At 44.1% G+C, this 20241-nt stretch overlaps 1 protein-coding gene across 1 annotated transcript in view; it reads right to left on the bottom strand.

The window, feature by feature from the left end:
• Positions 1–3585: 3585 nt before the first annotated feature.
• The window catches only part of PSMD1 (proteasome 26S subunit, non-ATPase 1), a 61485-nt gene continuing 44829 nt past the window's right edge, over positions 3586–20241 (bottom strand). Inside the window, 7 exon segments of the mRNA NM_001012600.3 lie at positions 3586–3793; positions 4601–4755; positions 7115–7261; positions 8343–8435; positions 10037–10129; positions 11761–11930; positions 16393–16495. Of these exon segments, the coding sequence (NP_001012618.2) occupies positions 4609–4755; positions 7115–7261; positions 8343–8435; positions 10037–10129; positions 11761–11930; positions 16393–16495 (753 nt within the window). The 3' untranslated portion in view covers positions 3586–3793; positions 4601–4608.

The following is a 20241-nucleotide window of genomic DNA, read 5'->3' as shown; positions in this document are numbered from 1 at the left end:
TGGGTCCATCAGCCCAAGCCCATGAAGTTGGGTTGTCTGGGGTTCATGGCTTCAGCATCTCTATCTGATGTCCAAAGGGCTTTGGCAGAGGGATGATTTGCCATGAGCCACCCTCTCTGCAATACGGGGGTAACGCTGATCCCTCTGCTCACTGCAGGAGATACTGATGGCTAATCTAAGTACATGAATAGTGCTTCTTTTAAGCAAAATAGAACAAAGTTTCAGTTGTGCAGCCAATGCCAGGAACTGGAATACAGACCTTAACACAGAACTCCAGCCCTGGGCTCCTTCCAGTTGGACCATTTGTCCACGCAGAGCAGATTTCAGAAGCGAAGCCAAGCCAGCCCTGAGCTGGAACCAAGCAGCAGGGGCTGAGGCAGCTTCCCCTTGCCTGAGGAACAGAATGTGGGGCCAGCCCAGTCCACCCAGTGCCGGAAAACCAGCACTGTCAGCAGCTGACCAGCAACAGCCCAGGGCAGACTGAGGTCTGGGCGGCAGTCCTCCAGCCTGCAGGATACAGGCAGATAAATGACCAAGTCATCATCGTTATCAGTGGCACCCAACCTTGGCATTCCATGGAGAGGAGGAAGGGCTTTGCCTGGGCCTGGATGGGAGGGCAGAGATAGGGAGGGCGGCTCCGCTGTGATCAGATGAGCCCTGCCCTGGGAGCACAGCCTCCAGCATCTCCATCCCCGCCTCTCCCCCCACTGTAGTGCCCAACTGAGATAGCTAACTGAGTTAGGCACTGAGATGACCAGCGCATCCTGGATCTGTCAGAAGCAGCAGGGTCTTTTAAGTGATTTGTCACCGGGGTTCAGTGAGATGAGGGCCCATTACTCAACAGTGATAGAAACATGTTTCCTGCCACCTCTGCCTCTCCCTCCTGCAGACCCAAGAGCATCAGATCCAATTAGCCCCTGGCAAGTACCCCAGGGCTGGGTCCCACCACATGGGTCCAGGAGAGCAACACTTCCAAAGAAATCATAGCCAAAAAGTCACTGGGGCTGAAATGACATAATTTACAGCAGCGCATTTCCCCTACACATTCTCCAAAGCAAACATTGGAAAGCCAGTCAGCCCCCTGAGCACACACTGGTGAAGGGGGAGGATCCAGCCCAGGCAGCACAGAGCCCACCTGGGGCCATCCAGAAGTCCCCAAAGTGAAACCCCAAATACACCAGCGGCCCTATCTAATAAACCAAGAGGTGCAGATAGGCTGGAATCTTTGAAAACCACTTACCATGCAACCTCCTGCTTTCAGAGGAGTGACTTCTCCATCCTCAGCCATTGCCTTGCCTCCTTCACCCTGCTAGGACACTCGGTAATTCACCGGCTCTGTCCTTCTTTACCTGGCAGCGCTCCTCCAGCTCCTCTCTACCCTCACCTTGCCTCTTTTCCAGGACTGCCGTGGAGCTGTTGATGTTCTCCTAAGCAGAAAAATGAGGAGCAGCCCTGGAAAGAAAGCCAGGACAGCAGACGCTCTTCTACACGTTCCTTCTGCAATGTCACTCCTCAACCATGCAGTTCTCCATGTACCTTCATGCAGCAAAGACAAAACAGAGCAAACGCAGAGCCGGGGAAGTGTCAATAGATGGGAAATTCCCACATTTACCTCCCATGGTCCCCAGCACAGCACTCATGGCATTTTTCTTTCACAGTCACCAACAGCTCCTCTAAATATATGGCCATTTAGCGTAACCATACCAGGTGTCCCTAGAGTAGTAGCTCGGAAATCAGTTTGGGGCAATCTGAGGGTCTTACATTTGCTCGTGCCAAGGGAGCTCCACGAAACGTCACTTCCAGGGGCAGGAGGGGTCTTACAGGCACAAGAAAGTCATTTAGCACAAGAATTAAGTCTGCTGGATGGCGCCCCAGGCATTATGCTTCTCAGTGGGAACTGCTCTGTGTGTGCAGATGTACACAGCTGCATTGAGAGCCAAATCTGTAGCAAGTACAAGAAACGTGCTGGAGAGCCTGGGACATGCTAAAGCATGAAAGACTCATCAAAAAAATACTGTGAATAGAAACTGACTGTTCATGGCATGGCCAAGTCATCAGTACAGAACCGTAGGTCTTTCTAAACAAGCTTTTCTCAGCACTTCTGTTTGGACTTGAGAAATCTCCTAGAAACATCTGCCTGTCCAGCAGGTTGTTGAATGAGCTGAAATCAGTGGGTATCTTTTGCCTCCTGGTGCCCTCTCTTCTGCAGTATTTTGAAGGTGACGTAAGGCATTATGAACAAACTACCTGAAAAACACAAATATCACACTGGTTGCCATCAGCAGAGCATGCAGAAATAAGAGATACATGTAACACTCTAAAGAAAGGGATTAAAGCACTGGAAAGATTCCCATAATTACATTAGTGCAGCTTGTTTTCTGCATCATCATACCTGGGCCTTAAGTCCAACGACCACTAGACTAGAGCAGTGACTCCCTGTTTCCAGTCTTACCTCCGCTACTGTTGTCTGTAGATATTTCAGGTTCATTCTCAGCTCTGCTCTGCAGGAGAACAGATCTGGATCACACTGAGAACAGTGAGCTCTGGCCAGCACCCCTACTGAGACAACATTTCAACTTCAGGGACCTGACTGAAGCCTACGACTCAAAGTTGGCTTTCAGTCCCATACCTCTGCTCTGCACTGCTTAAGCTTTGCAGAGAACAAGGACGGACTATTCTATTGCTATAGTAACATCCGCTAAAATAAACCATCTACTGGAAGAGCTCCCAGGCACTACATGCAAGACTTGTCTTCCATTTCTACCGATACACGAGTTTGCAGTATGTTCACATGTAGCAAGATACTCCCACATACATACAGTAAAAACCTCATTTCATTTACGTGCTGTTTCAAGTGATGCGGCACAGTCCAGCAGCTGGCTTACAGCTGACCAGGGCTGCAGTTTCTGGCTCACTGGTGATACAACCTGTGAAGCGTTACAGCCCCTCAGGTGAAGGTCTGGCTGGTCCCACTGTGAACCCTCAAGCTGCATTCTTTCCTTTTGACTGCTGCTCGTTCCGTACCCCTGACTGTAAATTCCCCCTTGGCTAACGATGTACATCAGTGTTAGGATTTGTACGTCTGGATTCACCCCATCTAGGTCTGTAATGCATTTCTAGCTGTCTGCTCACATTGGCTATTTTGCTCGTATTTGGTGAAAGCAGCAAAAATACACACAAAAGGGATTCTCTGAAACAAAGGGAAATGTGTCTCCGTTTCCCCACCACTGATATCCACAGCCCTTCTGTCAGCCCCACACTGACACAGGAAGACTAGGATGAGCAAGGAGGAAGATCAGTGCAAAGTCAGTATCACAGAGATATTCTGGAAGCAGATCTCTTCTAAGACAACTGCTGGCAGGTAGAGATCTTCCATCTCTGTTGTAGCAGTGCTGTGGCTGTGCCAGGCTTTAGCTAATGACCTTGGTCAACCTCAAGGAGTGCTACAGAAAGCAGAGATGTGCAGAAATTTCAACTACTGTACATGACTTGAGTCTAATATCTAAGGTTCAGGATGAGAAGAAGAGCACATTGCTGGCCTTCCCTTTTTTTTTTTCCCCTCCAAGTATCAAGTTTTCTGTCAAGAGTTTTTAATATATTTATTTGAAAACAAGGTTTTGTGAAAGAGTACACTAAATAGCATATATCTGTTCTTCAACCATAAAACACGGACTATCAGCTTTAGCTCAGCACAGATTGGGGCTGCATGCACTGAACAGCAGATCTCCATAGGAAGGTCTTCTCATCTGTCTTTCTGATATCAAGCATAGTGTCTTCTTTAGAGGACGTGATCCTGGAGAAGAGGGAGAGAGAGAACAGAACAGCAAGCATATTTAACTAAGGCTTTTTGTGGTTAGCCCCACACGTTCACCCCAGTCTGCCACTGATGCAACATTTACAGTTTGTAGAAGCAAATCTGCTTTCCTGCCCATCTACCAATACATGTGCATAATCTTTGCTCTTGGGAACACTGCAACATGCCAGCCCATATCTGGAAATAAAGAAACTGAACTTCTGCCTCTCAGTGAGAAACCTGCACACCAGCTGAGGCACTTTAACCAAGGGAGGGCCTGAGAACTGCACTATTCACTACCTTGAACGGATATACAAGGATCATTATGATGAGACTCAGAGACCACCAGAGAGCTCATGACTGAGCTATCTTTAAATTCTGCTAAGAACTGTTGGGAACACAAAGCAATTCTGCAGAGCAGCGCAGTTCTCTTTTGACCAATTCTGCCACACTGAGGTCAAGTAGATGACAACTTTGCCCCCTCTGGGATCATTCTTCATGAGCTGATTAATCCCAGCTCAGCCGTTGTCTGTGACCCTCCATTTCTGCTCACACTCCGCCCAGGGAATTCTCTTTAAGAGTAGCCAAGCTCGTGTGCTTAGAGACCAGATCCAGTACGACTGCATAAGGCCTTATCCAGAACAGTGGGCTTCCCCTTCTACTGCTTCCAAACTCTTTAAATGTTTCTTTATCTAACGCAGAACAAAAGATTTAAAACAAGAGTGCTGGATGCTGGTAATTGCTTCAGTTAATCTAAAGAAGTTTCTACTTCACTTGGGATTAATAAAGGTGCACATTATATTGTACCTTGTGTCTTAATCATCAATGTACTCAAAGGGCTCTGGTGGTTCAGGTTCCTGCTCCTCTTCTTCGATCTTCGGACCATGAGCTGCCACAGGTTCAACCAGCTCCTCCATATCCTCACTGGTGTCCTTCAGAATGATGATGCCTCCAATGGAGAGCTGTAGAACAAGTATAATGAGCTGCTAGCCTCTGCCTTGTGGTGGAGTGTTTATGGCCACAGTGTTACCCTAGGCCATATGAAACACCTCAGGTTCCTCATCAGCAGGAATGAATGCTCAACTCACACCAAAGGAAAAGAAGGACCATGACTAGCTAGCTACAAGTTACATGAGACTGAAACCCTGAGCAAGTAGGGACAAAATCACTTGCATAAGAAGCAGAGCTCATATTTAGTCAGACTGATGCAAGGTAATTTACACTTCCTTACTTGTTTGCACCCCACATTAAGAGCTCACTGAATACTTGGGCCAAACACTTACAGACTTCTGAAAGTCTCAGTGGAGGCAGCAGCCGTTCACATGCCTGCCTTTGCAAAGAGAACAGTGTAAGCAAAGCCCTGACTTCATTTGTGCCCCTACATACATAGATGGACATGATGATTTATACAGCTCTGCCTCTCTGTGGTGCTAGGCTCATTTAAGGATTAGTCAGTGCTATCTGGGAAAAGAACCAAGAAGCAAAGCAGATCCTTTCTCTCAACTACTCATACGTGAAGGAGTCACAGCGAAAAGTCCTTGCTGGTGGCTTTCACCTCAACATTCCATGTCAGAAACAGTACTGTATGTGCTGATTCTCCACTGACTGGGTCTGTGCCAAAGGTGCAACTTTCCCAGAAAAAGGGGAAGTTTCAGAAGCAAAGCATCCAACATCCACCCAGCCCCCTGCCTGATAAGGCGATGGAACAGACAGAGCCTATCGAGGCTGCTTTTTATATTGCCATTATCTACGTCTCAGTTTGATAGAAAATAGCATCTGGATTCACAGCTTTACCCCAGGCTCAGTCTGGCACTTTCCACTTGAAAACTAATTGAACCATAATAGCTTTATAAGGCACATCTTAAGGGCAACAAAGCCTAGTGAAGCTTCTCTCTGTAGCAGCCTCCCAGGAGGCTATCAGAAACAGAGACTAATCTGATCACCAGCTTCCACTGACTGAGGAATCCTATTAGCGGAACCTCATAAAACAAGGGGAATTAATTACAAAGGTCACAACCAAACATCCTGTAAGGCTAAAACAAATCCTTGCATCTCAAGGACCAAAACATGAGGTGTGAAGAGGCAGTGCTGTGTCATGCCTGGCTGGGTCTGAGCATGAACCACGTCAGGAATCCAGGCTATAAACATACTTCAAAGAGGTTTTTATTCTGGCATTTCCCAAAGCAGTGCAAACCTCCTGAACACCTCAATTTCAAGACCCTCCTTGGTTACACACTCCAATCCCAGCAAAAAAATACTCTTCTGTTCTCAAAATCTGTTTTTTTGGGAGGAGTTAAAGTGAGGAAACTGCACCACCCTTACTAACCAGTTCTGTATTAGGATCCGGCTTCTTACAAACCTTCAGCTGCATGAGTGGAAGCTTATTGGACTGCATAGCAAATCTTCCCAAACCAAATACTAGTTGGGTCATTTCTTTTATGGGGCAGAAACTGAAAGATCCTTCCAGAGATTTGCTAAAACAAGGGTGTCTCGGAAGGGGATGATGCACAGAGAATTCCAATATGCTGATGGAATTCCAGGAAATGCATTTATTAAAAACACAAATATTTTCCTAGGAAAAAAAACAACACTACTATTTCTGAATAAAGTTTTCCCATGCACAACGCTGCAGAAGGGAATAGTGGAGGATGTTACGTGTTGGACAAAAATAAAAGCCAAAAGAATTTGTTTCAGGAGATTTAGAGGCCGGGAGGAAACTTATTAGGATTGCTTGGGCTAATGTCATCATCTCTATCTGACAATCACATGCTATGTCTTTTCTGTGCTAACAGGAAATGAAGGCACTTTTCAAACGTCATGTGTAAGTGAATAAGAAATCTGTGTAATTAAAAATAAAATCAAACATCTCTGTTATAAACCCTACTTCAAATAGTAACACACCAGCACAAGACATGATGCTTTTCTTTTTTTTCCTACTGATTTGACAATGAGCCTGTTCAACTTTTCAGCTCACTGGAAAAGCCATTTCTCAGTCTTTATGTACCCAGCAATGTCATTAATACGGAGTGTGTCTGACTGGTTTCCAGGTTACAGCATGTGACGAAAGAAAGAGAAGAAAAATAAAGATAAAGCAGCATCAAATGGGTTGTAGAAGCTCTGGTTTCTCCCCCAACTAGACCTGCACATGATCGTTTGGATAGAGGGCAAATCTGACAGCAGTGAAGTCACGAATCTCTAAAACAAACTGCAGTGGTGCACCACGTGTGAGTGGCACTTTCATGTACACACAGAGCTCCTAATGCACAAGCCCAGCGCAGGGAATGTTCTGTCAAGCACGCAGACTAGGAGTGTGACACTTACTGGTTTGAAAGGCTGATACCGGCAGCTCTCTGTCATAGTAAGAACTTTGAGCTGAGCAGGCATGACTCTTGCTGGGTTGTCCAAAAGCTGGAAATTGGGCTCAGGCTCTTTCTTCTTTTCTTTTTCATCCTTCTTTTCAGTCTCATCCTGCAGCAGGAGGAGAACATCAACATGGTTTTAACAGCAGCCTCTAACCCCTTCCAAATTCGGGAGGGTAAGGGACAACTTGATACTCAGGGAGCACTTCCAGAGTATGATGAGAAGCCACTTACCTGCTGAGGAACAAGCTAAGATGCATCAATCAGCTGGCACAAGCAATGCCAGAGTGGATTTAAGTACCCCCCAATAAGGCAATGCCTCACTCGTGACTGCAGGTAAAAGCACGTTCAACAAGAGGTGGCAGTGGAACAGTTTACCTGTGGCTTCCCCTTACTATACTTAAACTCACCACTTTTGTTCACAACTTAAGATTCTTTAATATCATTACCGAGCATATGAAAATTTCTAAAAACTGCCTTTGTGCTTTCACTTATATAAAACCTTTCACACTATGGGCAGTGACAACAGCCCAACCAAAACGACTCCACCCCAGAGACTCCCTGGGGAACTGCAGCTAGGAGCTCCTTCACCATTGACTCAGCAGCTGGAGGCAAAAGCTCGGAAGGAAAAAACATAGCACCATTTATACCCGTAAGAACCTGGATCATATTTTCCCCATTGCTCAGGAACATCTGTAAGTTGCAAACAAAAAGGACTGTAGGAAAGATGGAGCCAACCAATAGGAAATTATCAGGAACATCGCCACATGCATGGCCCATCTTGTAACAGCAGAATTTCTGTCACAGTGACTGCTCGTTGCTGTGCAGATCTCCTGGAAGTTATGGATTACTAGCTACGTAACAGGCATATGAGAAAACAGGAAAGCAACTGTAGCACTGAAACATTTGGACAATTGCAAAACACTGAACTCCAACACAGCAGGTGGCAGCAAGCTCCCTTTTTGCTATCCTTGTTTTTCTGTTGATTTAGCTAAACAAAAATTCTTTTTAGACAGCTAAAGCGTAGACATGACACATGAATCCCTTCCAGTACGTTGCTTCCTCTCAACACCTTTACTTAACTGTAGGTTGCAAAACATTGTTAAATGAGCGCTAGCTTTCCTGACACACTTTCCACATATTTAGGGGATGGGGGAAGAAGACACGTAAGTTTCAATGTTTACACCCACCACTTCCATCTTTTCTTCTTCCTTCTTCTCTTTCTCCTTCTCCTTTTCCTTCTTCTTGGCTTTTGCAGTGATGGACAGCACAGCAGTGGAAACCTGGGTATGTCAACAGAGGAGACAATGAGTATGACTGCAACACTATGTTGTGCATCAATCCCCCCAGCAAGGGGGCAAAGAGAAGCCAATGCTAGGTCAGTTCTCAGTGCAGGCATCAATAAGATAAATTTCACACCCTACGTTCTGCTCTTTTTAAGAGACAAACAGGCCACCATGCAAGCAAATAAATGACACAGATACATGAACATAGACTGGGTACAGTCATATATGAGCAAGGACAAACTTCTTATGTTAGGGATTAATCATTACTGTCTGGGTCTCTACGTGAGATTTTTGCTTATGTATTTTTACCAGAACAACTAGTGGAATTCTTATTATTGGGAAAAATCTGTTGCCATGGTCTCTGTGGTAAATAATCACATATATAGAAACTCTTATGAACCATCTAAAAAGCAGCTCCACTCTTCTAGACAGACAGCTCTATTTCTCACTGATTTCAAGCAGCACATAATGTACACATACATATACACATAATGTACTATGGATGAGCCCTCATGAAAATTCAGCACTTCTGAGCTAGAAGTACCCAGAAGCAACAGTTAATAGAAGAATTCAGCATGTCTCCCCACTTCTAGTGAGTACATCTCTGTCTACTTACTGTCCCTGTAAGTAACTTCCTCAGAGGAACAGAGCACTCGTATTTGTCATGTTGCTGGAGACGATTTCTAGGCTGAATGTGGATTCATGGTATGTTTTCATTTTGGCCAGGGAAGTTTATAAGAACAGACTCATCCAATTTATATCCTACTGAAAGGTGTGAATGCAGCTATGAGCTGTAAACTTTGCCTTTTGTTAAGAGTTCATTTTTGAGTTCCTTGTCAGCATGGAAATTTGTCCTGCCCATCATTCAATTCTGACAAAATGTTCTACCATTTTCACATAATGTCATTCATTAGCATGACGTGCCAGAGGTCTCCACTGCTGCGATTGCTCCCTTGGGGCTGCTTCACCTGCTGCTGTGGTCTGCTCAAAGGCTTAACCATTTTTGCCAGGAGACAAATTGCTTCCACTGTTGTTCTGCCAGTCATCCAATAGGTCTCATCCATTCTCTTTGTACATCTCCAGGTGCTCTCAGTTTCACACTTATCTTTTTGTGATCCACAAGTCTCATCACTCATACTCTAGTACATGGTCCCACTGCCCTGAGACCAGGTACACTTCTGTCCTTCCACGTGGTACTACTTGAGCTCTATCTAACCTAGTATTCTCAGTGTTTGTACCGCAGCTGTAGTTTGGAGCCCACACCACAGACAGGGACACTGCTGTGCTAGGTGCTGCACACAGATGACACATAAATCAGTAGAACACTGGGAAAAAAAAAGAGTTTTAATCAAAGCTTCTGCTTGACCACTGGAGATAAGGGAGGTTCCAGCAACTCAGTAGCACAGCAGCTCTATGCCATAATCAGTAAGTCCCAAGCTCAGCAGGAAAAAATAGCTAGAATTCTCTTTCAGAGACAACAGCAACTGCCAATTTTTCTTTTGCTCTTCAAATTCCCTGCTAGTGCCACCAAAGTCAATGTGTATCCTAGGAGGGAGAAGGGGGTTGGTCTTTACAACACAGAGAGCTGGTCCAAATACCTTTTCTTTCTCCTTTTCCTTTGGTACCTCCAGAGGTGGGGGGTAGGCAAACGTGGATGGCTTACAGTTGGATTTGTATTGGACTTTTGGCATCTAAAACAAACAGTTAAAAAAAAAATGGTTAGAGACAAAAAGCAGGGGAAAAGGTCCACAGCATAATAATTACTTTAGCTTAATTTTCCTTCCAGCAGAGACAAACACAGATCCTCTAAAGAATACAGGCTTCCCTTTCTCCCCCTCCGGAAGCAGAGAAACTGTTATCAGTGGCAACAGTTCAACTAGAACAATGTTATTCAATTATTCTATAATTCGACTCTGGCAATCTCTCCTAGCCTCCTCCATACACTCCATACTATTCACACCATGCTTTGTTTTCATTGTTTCAATGCTTTTGTGGTTTCGAGGTTATTGCTGTGCCTGCTCGTATTAGCACAAAATTGGTTTAAGACCTAAGTGAAGATTCTTCAGTGCACGCTACATCAGACCAAGCACCACCTGACAGTCACCTCTTGCAAAAGGACAATACTTGTTGGGAATGGGCAACCAATTTGGCACGTTGTCTTACTCTTACCTACTTAAGGAAGGCCAGAAAGCACCCTCTGACAGCCCATTCAAATTCCGAGGGTGAGTTCTCATCTCCCTTCCTTTATGACACATCACAGACTAAGAAGAGACCAGGACTGCTCTGAGGAAGCAAGGTGGGTGTGGTGCAGCCCATAACATACATTAACGTTCAAGCTAAGTTATATAACGATCTTGCCCACAGTCATTTGGATGCCCTGGAAACCAAGGGATGGGGAGACAGAGCCAAAATGGCAGTGCAGTCAAACAGTCAAAAAGGTTTTGTGCTCATTACATCTGAGGAGGTGCAGTGACAAAGTAGCAATGCAATCCATGTGAAATATTCAGGACAGAGAAAAAGAAAGGCATTTTAATGCAAGTTTCACTTCAAACAGAGGAGTTATTTTGAGCTGTGTATATACTGACTTGATGCTAAACTCAAAACAGGTAGAGAAGAGCAGACTACAGCCACAAGGTTTTGGTCTAGGGGCTGCAATCCTGCAAGCTGCCTCCATCCCACAAAAGGATTCTGAAAACCAACACAGCACTGTGCATGCTTTGTTCCTCACAGAATAAGACTGTATCAGTGACTGGAGGGGGATGTATATTAAGAAGCTCTTTTTGTGTTAGTTACTAGCTCAGCTCTTCAGCACAGGACACCCAGCATGGTACACAGCTTGCACAACCGATCAGCTCAAACAGACACACCAGATAAGCGCAGTGCCCAGGACAGTGGTTTAATATTTATTCTCCCAAGAACTGAAATAGATCCTATTCCCAGTGCTGGCTCTCCTAGGGCAGAGTACCATATAATTCATATGGGAGTAGAAGATGGTTTAAAAGCAACTTTTTAAAAAAAATAACTGGTTTTACAGAGTGATTTTCTTACAGTTGGGTGGTCTCTGCCCACACATATCAAAGAGTTGTTTTCTTCTACTCTGAGATGAAGGGGTCAAAGTCCGCTCTTTACAACTCTCCTACCTCTATTCCCTCCACCAGCCCCATAATTTTAGCCTGCTTTTCAGACTTCTTCCAGTTTGCACCATTTCTGGTACATACAAGCTGGAGGTACTCAAAGATAACCAATGCATGCAGGCATCTCTCTCTCAGGACACTCAAGTCTTCCAAGCCATTAATGCCCTTTTTCTCCACACATTACCTACCTTAAGATCCTTGTTAAGGCCAATGACACATGTTGGGGTGAAAGCCAGTGACAAGAAGTGACTCAGGGGGAACCAGAACCAGAACTGGGTGAAGACCAGAACTCCCACCACAGAAGGCATGTGAGTGTGTCCCGTCCTTGACTGCAGCGAAATAGTCACATTATGTCCCCCTGGAAATAATCAGAAATGACATCACTTGAGTTAATGCAGCCCTGGGTATTCCACGAGGATACCAGAATGATGCATCTCTAAAACAGCTACTGTGAAGGTGATTAACATGGTGTGAGCCAAACCATAATGCTGTCAGCTTTCCCCTCTGTGATCTCACCTTTCACAGTCAAACTGTAACACAGAGGCAGTGTAACTACCTCTATCTATCTCCGTACATCTGCTTGGTATCACCAAAACAATCAATGAATAGAGCCCTTCCATGTTTGTTTTGCCAGGAGACAGTTAGAACAGCAGTACAGTTCAGAAGGTAGAGACACCAAACAGGCAAACCTTCGTCATAACTGTTTTCAAAACACAGCGTATCGATGAACCACAAGGCAAGAGCCACAAGGACAACAGCACGTATAAAGCACTCCATAGAGAAACTTCTCCATCTACCTCCTTGAACAGCCTATTATTCAGATGAAATATGCCCACGGTTTCATTCTACACCACTCAGTAGAAAAAAATGTAAACAGCAACAGCTTCAAAAGCTCCTTCTAGAGGCGATCAATCTACGCAGCAAAGAGACAAGCTCCTGCAGTCCTTGCAACAAAATTAAATCTCTGCCAGACAACCAAGTCTTAGGTTTGTACTTGCAAAGCAGAGACCAAAACAACTCCGTATGTTGATATAGTGCAGAAACATCCAGCTAGAAACCAAATTGAAAGATTGGGCTTGCAGACTGTGTGAGAAAGTGTTAATCTGATCTTCAGTCTTCTGATGAGCACAGTGAATTGAGTTGAAGAGAGCACCAGGCGAGTCCATTACCGCTGACGTGCCCAAGTGCAGGAAGGTTAACTTTGTTAAAATACAAACACCCACTCCTTCCAGACTCAGGGCACTTCGTGGCTGAAAAATCCTGAACTGGAGCAGCATTCCTTTGCCGTGCACAAACTGCCGTCTGCAGTAGGGCCAGGCAGCAACTACCAAAATTAATGAAAGCCCTGAATGACACAGTTATCTTACTTGTATGTCAGTTGGTCCCAGGAAAACAGTGGAAGAGAAGGGATTTTGACGTCCTCCTATAGGATATTATGCATACATACAACCTCCCTGCTGTTCCTTTTGTGATAGCAACAGATCTCCTGCTGTTTGACTAGAGAGCTCCTTCCAAGCTCCTATTTGATGAAAGATAATGATATGATTTCTGCTTTCACCACTTCCAAGTTTGCTCTGCTTTTCCTTAATTTCTCTAGCACCGCTCTCACACTTGTATTTGAATTTACAACGTTAATGATGCACTGCCTGAGATCTTGTGATATCCTTAAACGTGTCGAACACAACGCATTTAAATCTCTGGTCTTCTCCTCCATCTTTACTTTGAATGTTTCTTCCCCACATCGCTGTATAAGGGCCAGGTCAGTAACGTGCAGATAGTGTAGGTGAAGCAGTGCAGCGGATGGTTGCACAAGCAGCTTAACTATACTTTATCCAACTTTTGGAATTTTTTCCCAATTTCTTTTTAACCTCCAGAATTATATCACCCCCATTCCTGGAATTGCCTGGATGAGTAACACAAGTCATATTCCAAAGATGCTGTCATGCTGCTACTTTCTGCTGGTTTACGTGCAAGCAGACCGCCCCCGCTCCCAGGGTTTTGTATGGAGCAGGAAAAGTGGAGAGACACTGCATAATTGGGAACCATCTTGATGATTAAGCTGCAGTCCTAACAACCTGGAAGGGAACACATGCCAGATCTTTGGATGGATGGATGGATGGATGGAAGCTGTGACATGGTATCTCAAAAACAAACCAACCAACCAAACCAAAGTCGACCACCCAAAAGACCCTCAAAACACAGTTTTTTTTAGGGTGGTCCTACAATGTCCATTTTCTAGAATTTGCATTGCTATTATGGCAAGATTTATCAGAAGCCATGGGACTGTTCTGAAGGCTACAAGGATTTGCTGGCTTAACGTTAACAAGGAAGGGGAGCACAGAAAGCAGATGCTGATGATTGCTATACTTTGATGAACTCATTCAGGACTTGTAACTGTGACAGCACTTTTATAACACTCATCACTCGATTCTACAAACTTCTTTCCTTTGATGGGTCCTCTGACAGCACACACACTTTGCTAGGGGTATTCCTGGCAGTGCAGCTGAGGACAGCACCACAGCACCATATGCATTAGATGCTTTGTTAGACCTTGGAAACCAGCTTCCAACCCCAGCTGACGCTGCATCCTCTTTTCAAATAATCATTTCTTCATCTACAAAACAAACGTTTACCTTTTGTACTAAAGTATTTAACAGCACAAGCATAACATGCTGTGTGAGATGTGTATTTTGAGGGGCAACAATGAGGAGATGAGCAACTCTTTCCTGTGTAACTTGGAAGATGACTCCTTTTCCATCCTCTGCTAAAATTGTCTCTAATACCACGGAATCCAGGATGTACAGCCTCACGCTGTCAACAGCTGCTTCCATTCAGTCCCCAAGGAAACCTTTCCTTAATACAGAAAAAAAGGGTTTTTCCAGATATACTACCTAAACATTTGCATGCTGACTACCACTCTTCCTCTTTTCTCATTGATTGAGAAATGTGGCATCAGAGAATCAGAGAAGATATGTACAGTTCAGAGAGCAAAATAGTTTCCAGGTAGGTCAAATGCCAACATCTGGTTAAATCACCATATCCCTTTTATAGCTCACATGTGCTAACGTGTATTCCAGAAAACAAGGCATCATATTTTTGCAAGGAACAGAAAGGTATTCATCAGTCTGAAACAAGAGAGCATGTCTGTACATGAATTATAAAAGTTCAAAGTTTTTGGGGGAAAAACAATATGCTAAATTTAGCATGTCCACATTTTTCTTGTTTTAATACAGTAAAAAAGTAGCTGCTGGGCCTTAACAATTGGACAATGATCAAATGAAACCACCATGAAATCATGTCTGATGGCTGCCTCTTTGTCAGAGCAAAAAGCCCACCTCCAGTGCATCATTTCCCAGCTGCACACTGGAAATCTTGCACTTTTAATCAAAGCCTGTCATTGGAAGAGAATTATACTTTTCTACTTCCTCTGCAAAAAAAACCCCTCCAATACAATCTCAATAGCCCTAACTATGGCAGATAACACAAACAATCTTTTCTTTCTAGTAGTGATAATTAAATTTGATAGCCCATTGTTCAGATAATCACTTGTAGTTGGATGGGAGAGAGAAAAGAATTTTTTCTTTTAAGAGACTCTAATGAAAGTGGCAGCAGGTTAAGAAAGGGAAGTTCACAGCCTTGCCCCAGCAGCACAGGGAGATATAAAGAGTCGAGATGTTGGCACAAATTCACATGCAGTTTACTAAAATTGAGTGTTTATGGTTTCTAAATCATTATATGATACCCATGTGACATATGAAGCAAGTAAGGGTTTAGCTGCATTTTTATGATTGAATCTTAAAGAATTTGAAACCAGTCTGTAAAGCTGAGAGGTTTTGAGCCAGCTGGGCTCTTACTTCCCAGTAGCACAGTCTGAATATGGCAACGATCAAAATTACAGCAACAATTTTGTCAAAAAAAACTAGTAAGTCTGAGTTCCAGCAGAGGTATGTGGGAAGCAAGGTGACATTAATGGAGGTGGCTCTTGTTTCCTTCTCTGTAGCCCCAGTCACGAAGCATGGAGCAGTCTAACTGCCACATACACGCCAGGAACACAGCTCTCCATGTACACTTCCATGCAGATAGGCACAGGCAGCCCTGTGTTTTTTTTCCCCAGCCACGTGGGTTGGCAGTGTGGTAATTTCATACAGACACTAATAACAGTGCTTGGTGCTGTGCTTCAGCCAGGCCACGGGGACAGATACATTAGACTTCCTTGCTGATGTGACTTCAGGACTAATCCTGATCTCAGAGCACGCTGAAAAGCAGCTTGTTTCTACCTACCACAGGGAACAGGGGCAAGAAAAGAAACTCCATGGTCGGAGAAGCCCACAGCACAAGGGACCAGTTGGGACAAACTGCATTTGGATGCATAGGACCACAGTGGAAACTTGGAAAGGAAGTACTATTGACACACAGCACTGTACATGTCTTAATTCCAGCAGAAGGAAAAATTCAAAACAAAACATTGTTTGCCCTCTTTGCTTATAGAAACCTTCCTTAATAGGCCCTGCAATTCAGCCCTAGTGAAATGCTAATGCCCTTTACAGAATCCTACCCCTGCTCAACATTCAGACATTCACACTCAGGAAATGTTCCTGACACTAGAAAAGGGTAGTCTCTGTGACCTGGAACTACAAAGCAGGGTTTCTTTCTTTAATTAAATAGAATTAGTTGCAATCAGAAATTTCTTGTTGCTATTATATGACAAACAAAGCCAGCACCTTATCTCCCAAATGAAATTGCTATTACAGCTATGAGAAGCACCCCATAATCAAACAAGTTTAAGAAACGTTGGCTGCTTTAGATGTTTGAGAAATTACCTGCATCCAAAATGCCTTGTGCCAGGATCGCTCCAAACTTGGCCATAACATCATCGTGTTTATCATTGATCACTTTGGAATAGAGTTGTCTGAACTGGCTGACCTGGGTGGGAGAAAAAGAAAGAGAAACTATAAAACTGACATATAAAACATGACTCAAATATTCTGTCTTTATGGGAAGCATCCTGGATTTCTGCACACTAGAAGAACATCCACTTTTTTTCAGTGCTTTTAATTGTGGGTGATGCAAGTCTAATAATTAATTAAAGAGGCGTTCCCCACTTGCAGACACTCATTAAAATCTTCAGGATGGATGTGCATTTCCAAACCACACTTTGCAGGCCTTTGGGAATTGTCTGAGAATCTCTGGAGTATCAATGAAATAAGAGACCAACCAATGAGTTCATAGCATCTCCTACACGTTTTTAGGTGTGTGACACTGAGCTCTATTAAATTTCCTCCAATTCCTACTGCTGAAAACCTCAAACTTATTCCAGTTTTCCTGGGCAGTATTTCTGCTGTATGGATAATGCCCTCAAAGTGCGTCACCAGCAGATTTTGCTACTGCACTCATACCTTTAAAGTCAAAATCATTAATGAAACTATTGAATAATGTAACACATAATTGCGGTACATTTACCACAGTGTTTTCAGTGTGCATTAATAAGGGAAATCGCTGAGCCTTTGCTTGTACCATTGTCATTGCTGCAGACAGCTTCACCTTTCCCTAAGTTCACTCAGTGTTGAAGAGACAGAACAGCATCACATCCAGGAATATGTGCAGCTCAATCAAAAATTAAGAACTTATCTTTTGATAAACACATGTGAGCAACAGCACAGTTCAAGTGATTTTTATCACTTGAAAAAGTTGACCAGGAAATCCCAACCTGCAATTCAGTTCAAACCCAGGAAGCTGCATCCAATCCTCAGCATATCTGGAACAATCTTCCACACCTCTCCTCTAAATTCATTTTGACCCAGATATCTAAGAGACATTTTATTTTCATGTCACACCTTTTACTTCACACACTCAAAAGCAAAGGAAGCCTTTTCAGAAAGGTTCCTTCCAAATCTCTCGAGCCAGTTTCTTCCCACTTTTGGGCCATTTTGTTGCTGGTACCCCAACACCTTTTCCTACAACTACAGCCACAGACAAGGCAAACTTCAACCTGAAGCCATCAGAAACACAAAGCACCAGACTGGCTGCCCTTAAACAGAGGCAGCAGAATTGCTATCTGTTATTAGTTCTCTATTTGCCAGTTCCCCTTTACATTAAGAAGCTTTTAGTTATGAGGTGGTAGGGTCACTAAAGGGAGGTCACCTTAAATTTTCAGGGTAGCCATGCATACAGGTGGGTGACAGGGAGATACTGCTCACACAACACAGGGTTTCACTGGATGCAACAAACCAGCTCTGCTCACTGCCTTGCTCTACTTATGCTTTTTTCATGCACTCCCAATGTTTATTTATGAACACTTACACCGAGGTTTACACATTTAATATAAATAGTTTGTTTCTTAAGCTTGACCTCTGGTACACTGGAAAAATACCTCATTCTGTACTCGCAGTGTTATTTTCCCTCCCTGCTCATACTCACAGCTTTGGAGGCAGAGCACGTCCTGCCTACTCCTCCTGGAGTGACATAGGCAACCACATGCAAGCTGGGAGAACCAAAGCCTTCAGATATTATTTGAGAGACACAGAAGCAACACGGAAATCTGTTAGCCTGGTTTTGCTGAACAGCAGGATTGCAGTGCTTTTGTTTAGAGCACATCGCTCCTCCAAGTCTGAGTGCAGCTTCTGGGCTTGGAATATTTATAAAAACAGTGGGACGTTACAAAGCTCTGAAAAACCACTCATTCAGTGAACTGTAATCTGGAATTTGCACAGTAATCAAATCTACAGAGAACAAAATGCTGGGTGAGGTGAGGAGACGTTGAGCAGGTCTGCTAATGTTCATGCTGGCGTCTGAAGTCTGACGGAGAAGCACCTCGGAGCGTGGCAGGCGCCTCTCTGCAGCTCCTGCTCTCAGATGGCAGGGCAGAGCCAGCATCAGTGCCACCACAAACCCTCCAGCTTGATCTGGTGGGGGCAGCCAGCCCATGGCAGGGGGTGGGGCTGGGTGGGCTTCGAGGTCCCTTCCAACCCAACCATTCTGTGACATTATGATGACTGCAAGTGACTGATGTGAACAGGGTGGAGTGGGGAAGCAGTGCAGGGCAGACTGTCACGAACAGAAGTTGAACAGCTAGAATAAGAAATAGTCATTATACTCTCCGCTGTAGAGTACAGAATATGTACTGCCACAGCAAAAGCTCTGCTTTCAGATCAATTGTGTATACCTATTAACAACTGCAAACTCAGAAACACATACGAAGATAGTGTGCTCCTTTTGAAGTTTTACTTAACACCTGCAGTAACAAATCCCTTATGACAGGGAAGGAGAGCACCCTGCCTGGGCAAACCTACATCCAAGAACTGACCCAACGCTCGGATGAACAGTGGGTCTGTGCACTTTTTCAGGCCATTCCTATAAGTAAACACTTCACAGCATTGGGCACTCTTAAGCGGATCAGCTCCCAGCTGTACAGCCTTCCTTGAAGTTGAGGAAAGCCTGCTTTGGCAGGTCTAGCTGTAGGGAAGTGCCATCCTCATGCAGCCCTTGCAGAAAGCAAAGCAGGTACAGACAGAACCTCAGCTCGACCTTCGCTGTTGTGGCAGTTGTCTCCTACAGAATGGATCAATATGTCAACAGACAATAGTTTGTAAAGCAGCTGATGCAAAACATGCCAGAATTCATCTGGCGTGGTCCTTTAATCTGCTATTGTTTTCCCTTCAAATCACAGCAATGAGCACATCCCACACTACTGAACTGATTTGTTTAATACGTTGTGAAACCCGCAAGGTCTGTTTCTCCCTCAAAGTCTTCAAGTGCTTTCAAAACTTCACTGTATTTGGAAATACTATCAAGAAATTTATTTGGCCAACTTCTTGGAGGAGTACTAAAACATAGGCAGTGACTCATCTCATCTTTCCTAAGAAGCCACACCATTTTGACAATTAACACTGGTCAAAACTGCATGTTTTCTGATTTCAAATTAAGCCAAATGCGCAACCTTAGAAACACAGAGGAAACAACGCAGGCTTTAAGGCATGGGAATGATACAGCACCATTTCCTACCACAAGCCCGAGGGGCTCGTATTATTTAACATTTAATAGGTTGTTTACCACTTCTCCCTCCACCAGTCAACATCATGCATGCAAAGCCCGTGGGACTGTTAATATAGCCTCTGTTTTATTAACAGCTCACTAATGGAAACAGCGATAGTCAACGTGTGCGATGCTTATTGCAAGTGCAAATTCTGAAGGATAAGATTTAGGAATCCATTTCTAATAAAGCAATATTTAAATTGCTTCTGTCCTTTTTCTATCTGTCTTTGAAAGCGGGAGCTGTTCTACATACGATGGCTGTCTTCAGACTGTGTAAGAGCACACAGCATGTGCAAGCATCCAGCAGTAATAGGCTTCTGTGAAGGAAAGCTAAGGTGCTGCCGGAGTACTGCAGAAAACATGCTTGCATCCTAGCAAAACCTAGCATTTCAATTAGGAAAACAAGAACTATCAGATCCTGGTTTCCTTACATCTTAAGAGAAAATAGGCCAAAATGATCAAAGAAGAAGGGAAGAAAAATACTCAAACTTGGTCGTTATCTTCTTGCTCCACAAAGATCACTGCCCCAGTGCACAAACAGCAAAAGGAAATCCAATAAATCCGACACAAGATGTTAGGACAAGTAGCATGCCTCCCAAATTGCTGTCTTAATTGCCCTGCTGGTCACAAATACATAA

This window comes from Gallus gallus, chromosome 9 (assembly GCF_016699485.2).
Source record: "Gallus gallus isolate bGalGal1 chromosome 9, bGalGal1.mat.broiler.GRCg7b, whole genome shotgun sequence".
NCBI lineage: Eukaryota > Metazoa > Chordata > Aves > Galliformes > Phasianidae > Gallus > Gallus gallus.
This window is presented reverse-complemented; position numbering and strand designations above follow the sequence as displayed.